Source organism: Lasiodiplodia theobromae (assembly GCF_012971845.1).
Source record: "Lasiodiplodia theobromae strain AM2As chromosome Unknown scaffold_13, whole genome shotgun sequence".
NCBI classification, from domain to species: domain Eukaryota; kingdom Fungi; phylum Ascomycota; class Dothideomycetes; order Botryosphaeriales; family Botryosphaeriaceae; genus Lasiodiplodia; species Lasiodiplodia theobromae.
This window is the reverse complement of record NW_023336333.1, coordinates 318,506-330,003: the sequence shown is the minus strand read 5'-3', so window position 1 is coordinate 330,003 and position 11,498 is coordinate 318,506. Positions and strand designations below refer to the sequence as shown.

General features: G+C 54.7%; 4 protein-coding genes across 4 annotated transcripts; 2 read left to right on the top strand and 2 right to left on the bottom strand.

Annotated features, from left to right (window-relative positions):
- Window positions 1–1,863: 1,863 nt before the first annotated feature.
- LTHEOB_4884 (uncharacterized protein) lies at window positions 1,864–2,877 on the top strand (the record flags this gene model as incomplete). The annotated part of the gene is made up of 1 exon (XM_035513967.1): window positions 1,864–2,877. One exon carries the CDS (start codon window positions 1,864–1,866, stop codon window positions 2,875–2,877), a length of 1,014 nt encoding a protein of 337 aa, XP_035374326.1.
- A 1,083-nt stretch (window positions 2,878–3,960) lies between these two features.
- Window positions 3,961–5,064, top strand: LTHEOB_4883 (Ser thr protein phosphatase family protein; the record flags this gene model as incomplete). Its single annotated transcript, XM_035513966.1, has 1 exon — window positions 3,961–5,064. The coding sequence occupies one exon, from the start codon at window positions 3,961–3,963 to the stop codon at window positions 5,062–5,064; it is 1,104 nt and encodes a 367-aa protein (XP_035374325.1).
- A 227-nt stretch (window positions 5,065–5,291) lies between these two features.
- On the bottom strand, window positions 5,292–7,853 carry LTHEOB_4882 (Mucoidy inhibitor protein; the record flags this gene model as incomplete). Its single annotated transcript, XM_035513965.1, has 1 exon — window positions 5,292–7,853. The coding sequence occupies one exon, from the start codon at window positions 7,851–7,853 to the stop codon at window positions 5,292–5,294; it is 2,562 nt and encodes an 853-aa protein (XP_035374324.1).
- Window positions 7,854–8,374: 521 nt separating this feature from the next.
- On the bottom strand, window positions 8,375–11,256 carry LTHEOB_4881 (Serine threonine protein kinase; the record flags this gene model as incomplete). Its single annotated transcript, XM_035513964.1, has 7 exons — window positions 8,375–9,107; window positions 9,178–9,187; window positions 9,484–9,722; window positions 9,799–10,004; window positions 10,151–10,671; window positions 10,754–10,966; window positions 11,046–11,256. 7 exons carry the CDS (start codon window positions 11,254–11,256, stop codon window positions 8,375–8,377), a joined length of 2,133 nt encoding a protein of 710 aa, XP_035374323.1.
- Between the last annotated feature and the right edge of the window lie 242 nt (window positions 11,257–11,498).

Below are 11,498 nucleotides of genomic sequence, written 5' to 3'. Positions count from 1 at the left end.
TCCGAGTGTCGTGGACGAATGGAAGTGTCCAAGATGCCGAAATGATGCACGTCCACATAACTTGGTCGTCGATGGGTTCCTAATGCAAGTCATAAAGGACTTATCTGCAGTCGGCCTGTCGGACACCAGGGCAATTATTGTCGACAGTGATGGGAATTGGAAACATAAGCCCGAAGAAAAACAAGACGATGCACGTGCCTCACAGGGTCGCACCTCGCAGAGTTCAACCCCTGTCGAGAGCAAGAGGGCGCGTGTTCCCTCAACGCCAGCGGTCCAAGACCCCCCGCCCACATCAGAAGTCATTGAGCTGGACTAGATTCCCACTCCCGAGCGTAAATTGACCAGAAGGAATTGCGCTGAGGACTCTGAGTAATTCCTGAGAAGTATTCAGGTGATTCGGCTCTAGGTAGGTGGCACCGGTAAATCGTGGTCTATCTTCTGAAAAATGGCCCGCTAACAGTCTCAGTGGCGACCTGCTATCCTAGAGCAACCGGATCGCTGAGTGCAATATCTTACAGTCACCAAATCAACCCCTCTTGAGTATCCAAAGATTCCCTTCAACGTTTGCAGACCGCGGATATCTCGCCAGAGACCATATTTCTGGAACCGTTGAGTAAGGACGTTTTACTGCTCTTCAAACATACGTCAAGACAGCGCATATCATATTACGAAGGCTTCATAGGTCACGGCGTTTTATTTTCCTCGTTCAAACTGCAACCAAAGAATGGGGATGGGAGTTAGGATCGATGCTTGCTCACGAGGCTAACGAATTCTTTTTTACGACTTGTCGGAGAAAGTCGAATGAGGAAATTGGCATTCAAGGCGGTTCGGTGTTCTTTTTTTTTTTTTTTTTTTTGGGACTGCCCTTCAGTTGTTCTTCTTTTCCTTCGAGAGATACCTGCCCTTAGGCACCTTGCGTTTTCCCCCCAACTTCTGAACATAACTTTACTCAATCTTCATACATTTTACTTTACTTTTCTGTTTTTCTTTCCAACGCTCGGCTTGGGCCTTTCTGCATACAGTTTCTGTATGGGCCAAGCAATCTGGCGTAATCGCAAAAAAAGGGTACAGAAGGAAAATTTTTCTTTAACTTTTCTTCATCTTATACGTTTTCGGTCTTATGTCAATAAAAAAGGGATGGCTCTCTTTTCATATTGGTGTTGTCATCTGGAAGATCTGCTACCAGTTGTATATTTTTGATGCGCGAAGTGATGGATCATGATTTTTCTGTATGCTGTCTCACGGTTCCCCACACCTATTGTCTTTTCCGCAGCCACAACTGGCTGCTCGCCGCCGACCACTTGACACCCGAGCACTCACCACTACCTCAATTAGTGCTGTCTCGGATCAGTTCGGCTCCAAACTCCGCGATCAATTCCTGTCCATCGACGGGTGCTTAGCATTACCTCATTTCACGCCACTTCACGATGAATTCCTCGCATCCTTGGAAACCAACCCCCTCGTGTTGAGACTTACCGAAGAGTCTAAGGCTCCTCCAAAAGAGAAGAAGTTCTTGGTAGGCGATGCCTGTGCCCGTGAAGGGTCCGCTTCTTCTGCCGCCAGGCCCGATGACTCTACCCACCACATCGACACCTCTTCCTCTTCCTCCATGAACGCAGAGCAACCTTCCGCCCAGACAACCACGCCAACTACAGACGCGTCCACGGTGCCGCCGAAGTCCAAGCCTCCTCCTCCTCCTCCTCCTCCTCGCCCGCGACCCTTACCCGGACGCCTCCATCGTCGCCATCGCCGGCTTGACCCCGGATGCCCGCGCCGACGCCTTCGCCGCTCACCTCGCTGAGACTTTCTACCACACCCACGGCCTCGACCTAATGGCCGACGACGCCGGCAGCCGCAGGCTTCATGCTCCACGCCACCCGCAACGAACACCGGCTGCGCGGCGCGAAGGAAGTGACTAAATACGGGATGAACTTCCACGCTGGTAAAGACCTTAGTTGGAAGATCACGGGCTTCAAGCTGGATTCTCTAGAGCAGGAGTGGGTGAAGCGATTCCCGCCTGATGAGAGTGAGGGTGAGGTGAAGCAGGGCAAAAAGAAGATTCAAGACGCATGTGAGACGTACCTCAAGGCGCGTCGCAAGTTTGAGAGGGCTATCAGCAAGGATGATGAAGCAAAGGAAGGATTCAAGGAGCTTCAAGACGCTGATTTTGAGCTCACGAAGCTTCTGGGCAGGATTATGATTAGGCGGCTCAAGAAGAGCATTTGGTTTGGTGGAACAATCTCAAGGGCGCAGGTTCCGAATGAGGTAGCCATTCAGGCCTCACTGTCAACCAAAGCCTCCGAAAGGGTTTCTAACCTTATCGATTCGAGCCTTGAAGGATCCGACGCCATCAGCCGCGAGGCGTTGAGCTCGTCCAGTCGTCTTGCGCGTCAGGTGAACATCTTTCCAGGCCTTATCGACCTGTTCATGGAGAAGAGCAAAGAAGACCGCAAACCTTTCACCATCAAAGATGTTGTGGAAAACAAGTGGGATTCGGATAATCGAAAGGAGTCACCATTCTATGGCAAGATGAGGCATATGGCAAGAGGAAGCGGCAAGCTGCCCGTGTTGAGAGATATTATCTCCCAGCGCCCGGATCTTCCAGGCCAAAAAGGAAAGGGGAAGCTCCTGATAGGCTCAATTGATCCATTTCTAGCTTTCCTGGTCTGGAGGTACCTCGTACAGGTGTTGAAGCTGACATCTAAGGAGGTCAGATACGTGCGAGCCGACGAGCGAGACGAGCTTGCCCGTAGGTTTCAGCTGGAGCCATCGAGTCCCAATTCCATCGACATATTGGTGACTTCAATCAACCTCCTCGCTACCGGTTTTGACCTCGAAAAGCACTACCGCCACGTCATTCTTATGGAGCCCGACTAGAAGATTGCTATTTTGGACCAGTTCAAAAACCGCATCTCAAGGGAGGGGGACACTCTGACGAACCCGAAGGCGACGATGCTGATAACGCCAGCGGGCCTTGAGGCAGTTGCGTACTCGGCAATGAGAGCGCGCAATATTGCATTCAAGCGCGAGTTGATAAGGGAGCAGTTGAAAGCTCGCATTGCGGAGGCGAGCGAGCAAGCGAAACAGGCGGGTAGTGTGGTGGCGGTCTGATGGACATATCATCGCCTACCCATCGCCCACCCACCACCTAGAGTGAAGAAGATAGGGGCGATCTACGGCGGACATCATCGCCCACCCATCGCCCATTTCCCTTCATGATGAAGAAGACGGGAGCGGTCCATTCCTTTCTTTCTTCAATTCCTCATGCACTACACAGAAATATCAATAGTCCATAAAATGCAAACTGTTGATTTCCATCTACATAAACATGTCTTGATCCTACGTAGCGATGGGTAACGACGTTACATCGCCCAAGCGCCAATGATTGAACGCCCAACTGCAATAGAGGAGGCAGTGGGCGATAGACGAGAACTGACTGCTTGCCCAACCATGAAACGGCTGCATCGCCCCATCAAATCCGAACCAACCCTTGAAAGACGCCCGCCTGCATGTTAAAGGGAAGGAAGTGTTCCGAAGCATCTAAACGGAGACAATTAGTAAAATTCGTGGAAATAGGAAAACTTCCTCTGGTGGATACTTACACTTATTCGGTATTGGGCTCGACAAAGAGGTCCATTCAACTTCTACCAAGTCCCAAGTGGAGTGGAGAAGTCATAAGGGTCTCGATAAGAAATTCAATCCCTAGCTCTGCTTTGAAAGGCTAACGGCGGTTTATGAGACCCTGATCCATTGTTGTTCATCTGGTTCCGCGACGTTGATTCTTAGGTCGAGCCCCACACTTACCGAGTCTAAAAGAGTCAGATGTCCTATTCGAAACTCGAGAGACAGGTAAAATAAGGACTGAGGGCCCGTTTCACATCAATCTCATCAAACGCTTCCCCAGCACGAACGACTAGTCAGCATATATCCAGATTCAGCAGAAGCACTACATCAAAAAACATGTCGACTACACCTTCACCCAGAGAAAGTTCCACCTCGCAAACATCAAAAGGCCACTCGAGATCCCGCTCCGAAAGCCCTGCACCGGCAGAAAGACCTGCAAAAAGGACAGCAACACACGACACAAACACCCATGCAAAACGGCCCGTCAAGTTCCTCATACTATCCGACACACACGACGGCGACGACGACGACGAAGAAGACACCGCCTCTTCCTTCCACCCGCCAACCGTCCCCGTCGACGTCGTCCTCCACTGCGGCGACCTCACCCAAAACGGCACCCTCCCCAGCCTCAACAAAGCCATCACCAAGCTCGCCTCCATCCCCGCCCAACTCCGCCTGATGATCGCCGGCAACCACGAAATCACCCTCGACGAGTCCTACTACCTTCGCCAAGGCGGTTCCGCCTCAACGACACACGCCGCCGTCCGCCACCTCGTCGAGCAGACGGCCGCCGCGCAGGGCGTCACGTACCTGCGCGAAGGCACGCACACCTTCACCCTTCCCAACACCGACACTACATTCACCGTATTCGCCTCCCCGTACACCCCGCAGCACGGCGACTCCGCCTTCCAGTACCCGTCCGCCCACGACCGCTTCAACCCGCCCGGCTGCGGCTCGACGACCACGACACCGCCCTGGGCCACCAACGTCGCGACGCCGCGCTCGGCCATCCCTGCAGCCGGCGTCGTCGACATCGTCATGACGCACGGCCCGCCCAAGTACGTGCTAGACGCAACGGCGGACGGCAGGAGTGCCGGCTGCGAGCACCTGCGGCGCGCGGTCTGCCGGGCGCGGCCGCGGCTGCACTGCTTCGGGCACGTGCATGGGGGGTATGGGGCGCAGAGGGTGTGGTTCAAGGACAATGACGGCGGCGAGGGGGAGGAGGGGGACAAGGGGGACGATGACGATGATGGTATGGTTTGTTTGCCGAAGGAGTTTGTGGGGAGGAACGAGGCGAGGAGGAGGGGGTATGCGCAGCTGAGCCCGGCGAGCAGGGAGGCGATGAGGGAGCATGGGCAGACGCTGATGGTGAACGCGGCGGTTGAGGGGGAGGATGGGAGGGCGACGAATGCGCCGTGGTTGGTGGAGTTGGAGTTGTGAGGGCTTCTGAGAGAGAGAGATTGAAGGGTGGAAGTCTCGTTTTACTGAGAGACTGATTCGTGCTCGATAAGTGACGAGTATTCTGTATGGGGGTAACTCACGGCGAAATCTCTGGAAATATTTGAGAGCTTGTAGCTCGTATTCCTATTTATGTACTATCTACCTATCTAAAGTATTCCGTCGGAATCATTTCCTTCATCCCGAAATCCTTCACTTCCATTCGGACGCTACGAAAAAGCGGTCCTCTTATCCCCCGGCATCCTGACCTCCCACTCCAACGGCAACTTGCAACTCTTCCCCTTCTCCAACTCCACCGTCCACTCCACTACATTCCCCTCCTTCATCTCCGCCGTCACCTCGCCCCACCACGCTCCGCCAGCCTTCCTCTCCCCCTTCTCCTCTTCCGCCGCCACTCCCGCCCTAACCTTCCCCCCACCCCTAACCAAGCCCCTCGGCTCCAGCACCTCAACCCTTAACCGCTCCTGCTCCGACAACGGCACCTGATCGCGCACCGTGACGCGCACGGCGGCCTTGCGCGCATTCGTGATGGTCGTGCAGCGCGCGTAGCGGTCGACTGTATCACGGCCGAGAAGCAGTCCCGACTGCGGCGTGCCGCGGCGCAGCAACGCGGGCGCGTATGCGACGTGCACGGCCGGGTCGACGCCGAGGTCGAGGTCGAGGTCCTCGCCCGGCGCCGTGCGCGGCAGCGTCGCGTTGCCCAGGAAGGAGCCGTCGAGCGTGAGCCCGGCTGCACCTTGGAGGAGTGTGATGCCGCTGTCGTTGTCGTTGTCGTTGTTGTCGTTTGTGGTTGATGGATTGCGGAGCTGGGCGCGCAGGAAGGCGCCTTTGCGGAGCTTGGGGATGGCGATGTAGGAGAGGGTGATGTCCCGGATGGTGATGGTGGTGATTTTGTGCCGGCGGGCGAGGGACGAAGGGGCGAGGGTGCGCGTGCCGGGTAGCTCGTAGGCGGTCGTCATGCCCGAGTCTTCCCAGGTGGGCTCTTGGTGGAGAGAAGAGTGCTGAGGCGGCTCGGAGGCACCGAGTGTGAAGGGAGCTGCTTGTGGAGCACTGTTGTTGGCGCCGATGCTACCGAAAAGTCCACCAGTCGGCGGTGGTGCGTTGGTATTGCTTCCAAAAAGGCTGCTGGCCGCAGCTGGCTGGGTATTGTTGTTATTGTTGCTGCTTCCAAATAATCCTCCCCCTGATTGGGCCGGCTGAGCATTGGTGTTGCCGCCAAACAAGCCTCCGCCCTGCGCAGGTTGCGCGTTATTACTGTTGCTGCCAAACAGACCTCCGACTTGCGCAGGTTGCGCGTTATTACTATTGCCGAATAATCCACCACCAGTAGCTGGTGGGTGCTGGGAAGGACCGTCATTGCCGTTGTTGACAGCTGACCCTGGTGAGAAGGGGTTTGCACCTGAACCTGCATTGTTGCCACCGAATCCTCTACCTGGGACGTTGACCAAGCTAAATCCAGGACCCAGTTGAGATGGAATCCCAAAAGCAGGCTTCGAAGGATATGCGGTTACGGATGCAGCTGGAGCGCGAGGCGGTCTTCCACCAAAGAGGGAGCTTTCGGGGCCAAAAAACTCGAATCGGTTGAACTTGTCTTGGCCAGGCCAGTGAGTGTTCATATCCCCGCCAGCCAAATTCTCCTGAGGGCTGAATTTGGCATCCCAGAGATGGTCATCCTCATCAAACGTATGCTTGTCCCTCAAAAAGATGGGCCACGGACGGAGTTCGGGCACCTTGTCATCGAGGCCGGAGTAAGAGGTCTGTGAAGTGGAAAGAGTGACCGTGGCATCCCTCCAAGTTTCAGATGTCTTGTTGCTGAACTCAGCGCTATAAGTGATAGTCGCCGTCTTCGTTGTAGACGAGATGCTGACGTTGTACCGCGGTGACCACGATGCTTCGCGGACGACGTACGAGAGGGAGAGGCGTACGGTATTCTCCGTACCGTCCGCTAGAGCTTTCTTCTCGTCGAGTTGCGAGGCCGATTCAACTGAGCCGCGCCTCGACGATGTCGGCGTATCCGTGGGGAGTTCCAGTGTCAGCTTGACGCAATAGAGCCTCCTCGGCCAGAACTTGGCCTTCTCGTCCCTCACGCGCTTCCTTTCCCTCGCCCGCTGGGCTCTCTTTTTCTCCTTCTCCTCTCTCTGCTTCTTTTTGACCTTTCGCTCCTCCTTCGCCTTGCTTTGGAGCTTTGCTTCCTGCTTCCTGATGGCCTTCTCCAATCTTTCAACATCTCGCTTTGCATACGTCCACTGCTTGTAGAGACGTGTTCTGTCGTTACCATAAGCGGAAATGGCCTTAGAAGCCTCGGCAGGCTCATTGTGCTTTGCATTCATGGATTCCATGAAGGCGTTGAGCACACGCAGCTGGTCGTTTGCGCAACTCTGCTCCTCGCGAGCCTCTTCGAGTTCGTCCTGAAAGTTTCGCAATTCCTCTGCCAGCCCTTTCAGGTACATGCTCTCGAATTCGCTGTCGGTCAGATCCTCCCCGTCGGAATCGGAGGAGTCCTCGTCGGAGAATTGATCCACGAATCTTTCGCGGTTGGGGACGAGCTCGACGCTCATGTCGGTGATGGTGGCTGCGCCATGGCCGTCGACTTGGACGGAATGCTCGTCTGCAGCGGGCGTGATTCCGTAGATGGACACTTCGTTCAGGCCAGGCTGGAGCTTGACGTCTGCGATGTCGCGGACGACGTGGGCGCGGGAAGGGTAGATGGTGACTGAAGTCGTGGGCAAATCATCGATGAGAAATTCTTGCTTTGGGATGTCGCTCGACATTGTACCGAATGAATGAATGAGGAATGGTTGGCGAGCGAAAGTGTGGAGGAGATGGTTTTACTTATGAAGGATGCAGCCAGGCAGCGACTAGGCGGCGAGCTAGGCTGCGCCACAGGCAGCACTGGCACGGATCGCTCCCTGCCACGCCGCGGTTGCCTACCCACAAGCAGCTCTTGTGTTTGTCTCTAGTATTCGTCGGCATCCTTTGATGTGCTGGGATCCTGCATCCTGTCAATGTGCTTGGTTGAGGTTGTGTGCACAGTACTTTGCAGCGTGGCGTTGAAAGATGCAGGCATGCACGGACAGAAAGCGGCAACGACTTCCAGCCAACAACACTCCAGGACCAGAGAATTTGAACTATCACAGCTTAATTTTCAGACATCCAAGCGCAACGTTTTTAAAACGTCAATGTAGAAGTCTGCATTCAAACTATTCTTGCACAATTTCAAATTACTCGCGTTTGAGCATCAACGACATCGAACCAATATCAGCGCAGAACAAACACATTTAAACCGACACCACTATTCCCCTTTATATTTGTCGTTCAGAACCTTCTTCGAAATCGGATACTTGTCCCTGCGTATCATCAACCACATTGGCGCCTCCAGCTGCTTCCAATTGCGATCATCTTCGTCTCCCTTACGCCATGGCCTCGGCCCTGGCACGACTGGTCTCATCCTGTAGGGCGCGTACTCGTCTGGCTCTACCCCAACCCCCATCTGTCGGCTCCCCATTTCTGGATAACCGGGCCAAGCGCGCTCAAAGTCCGCCCTGCATACATCCCCCGCCTCCTCCAGCACGTCTTGCACCGTCGGCCGATCGGCCGGCAGCGGCTCGAGGCAGCGGAACACGCACTCGACGAGGCGGGCCGAGTATTGCGGGCGGAGCGCGCTGAAGTGCGGGTCGACTGCGTTGCTGGGACGGTACGACGTCAAAGGTGTATCGGCAGATGCATCGTCGTAAGCGCGCAGGGTGAGGGCGTCGAATAAGGGATCGGTCTCGATATCTTTGTCTCTCTTGCCGGGGAAAAATGCCTCTTTGAGGGCTTCGACATTTTCCATGGAGTGGTTCTGCTCGTTACGGGCGCGGCGGGGGTGGCGCTTTGGCCAATCGGTGCGCGAGATCTGGTAGCAGTAGTATTCGTAGGCCTTCCTTTGGTCATCGCTGGGCGCCGGTTGGTCGGGTGCTTCCCAGGGAGGTTGCGGGATATCCCAGAGCTGACTGTCGGGCCAAAAGGGACGCATGCCGGTTAGGCTGCATGGCGAGTTTGAGGGTTAGGCAAAAGCGCTAGACGATGGGGTTGTTGGGGAGTTGTTGGACGTACATAACCTGGCCTATCTGCCATACACTTGTGTGTGTGCCACATTTATGGTCAACCGGGAGTTGCTTTTTCGGGCTAGGATCCCTCGCACGACGGGGACGTGGCTTTCCTCTGGCAGTACGATACCGGTTGCATTTAATTTGGGTTGGTTTGCGAAGGAGTTCCTGGTGGACGAATCGACGGTTCATTAGCACCGGTAGGTCTTTGGTCCGCTCACGATATAATAGACAGCAAAGGGTCTTCAGGGCTGCGAATAACGTCGCATTTGAAGAGCAAAACGACTTACCCATGGGTTGAAGCCTGGCGTACCCATTCCGCGATGCTCCTCATCCTTTGCGCTCTTCTCATTAACGCCGCCAAAGTCCGCCAGCAGTACCGTCGGATAGTTCTGATGCCAATGGTGAGATGTATTAGAGTCGTCGGCCCTAGCGAGCAAAATGTTTGGAGGTTTGATGTCGAAATGGAACAAGTTCTCACCGTCGAGTACGGCTACTGCTTCTGCAAGACAGCGGAGCAGATACCAGAGAAACGGCTCGGGGATTGCCATCCTGCGGGATTATAATCAACTCAAAAGTTTCCAACCCACCTTACTGAATCATTCCAAGGGATATTTCGTCGACTTACTCGTAGGCCTCGTAGTCCTTGTAGAGCTCGTGCAAAGTACCATAAGGTGCGTATTCCAGATATGTACATCCTAAATTCCCCGGGAGGCGAGTTTCACCGAGGTATTTCACAATGTATTTGCAATCCACCCCCGCATCGCGTAGAGTCTTGAGATGCCTTCGCTCCTCATCTTGTGGTTCACCACGATCCCTCTTGACAACCACTCGCTAAAGAATTTGAAACTGTCAGTTAATCTAATTCACAAGGCGCCTCGAAAACAGACCGAAAGGTAGCGTCTTCGGAGACAAACGAAACTGTCAACCGCACTAGTGAAGTAGAAAATACACCCAACAAGGCAAGGACGATCACTTACGGCAAGAGTCTGATCATTATCATCAGCATAGCGATAAAGCCTGGCGGTTCCGAAAGTACCCTCGCCTAATTTCTTGTGCCATTTCCATTTGCCCTTACTGGCAGGATCGCCGATAGCTTGATGCAGCCTTTGGGTGTCGCCCCTTAGCTGTGTGCGACTCGGCTCATCTGCTTTATAGCCGTTATCATGAGCATCAAGAAACCTGTCATGCTCCGAAGATAGGAACCCCCGGGAGGTGTCGATTTTCCGGGCCTCAAATTCAAAGACTTCCCTGTCCAGGAGCGTCAAGTTGACTATGTTGCCCGAAGACGCTGAAAAGGCCGAAGAGGCCGAGGAGGAGTCAGAAGAGGCTGCATCTGCAGCTTTAGGCTGAGCACCATCGTGGGATGATGCGGGGTCGCTATAGTAGGAGCCACTAAGGTTCCTTGATGACGGATTACTGGCGTTATCAAGTTGAGAGCTAGCGGGGGTTGCTTGTGGGAGTCTGTTGTACGCTTCCTCGTAGCGTTCACGGATATATTCTGTTAGGCACACTTGATCAGCGACACTGACAACAGAACTCGGGGGCCGTTGAGTGCTGTGGCCCCTTTTTTCGCAGCTGACCTTCGGACCAATCTAGATGTTCCTGCCTCCGGCGCTTCCTCCCTCTGACATAATATACCTCATCCGAGTTGCAAAAGACATCCACGGGGTCCATGGACACAGTGGGATCGTCCCCCCGGCGAGGCCATCGGCGGCGTGATTCGGCATCCCAGCGGCGTCTGATGACTGACGGGAGCATCCTCCACTGCCTGTCGCTAGCTTCGTCCCATTGCGCTGGAATGCGGTCAATGCCCGTCAGCGTGGCACGGAACTCATGCGGTACACAGCTTTATGCTGGCTGAATCATGCTCACCCTCGCTGTGACGGGCCAGCCGATGTCGGGCGACTGCTTCATTATTCTTCTCCTTCACCCTCTCATTCTCCGCCTTCACCTTTTTGATCTCCTTCGTCAGATAGTCCTTGACGGCCTGCTTGTACAGGTCGCGGCCGCTGAGCTGCGGCCCTCCGGAAAGCGGTGCTGACCGGATGGGGAAATCTGGCTTCCGTATTGGAGCAGCCGACATGGCTGGGGTGTCGGCACAAGTGTATGCTGCAAGTGTCCAAGTTGTGCACGCGAACAGGGAGCGAAGCATCACGCCAGTGAAGTGCGGGTCCGCCTATATGTGGTGGCAAGGCAACCCCCCCTTCTCCCTTTCAAGAACATGGCAAATGAAAGACGAGCAGGAATACAAGGACCATTGTGCGTTTGCGGGCCTTGGCGAGGGTGACAAACAAGCAGGCGCGGTTGGGCGCTCTTCTTTGTCGG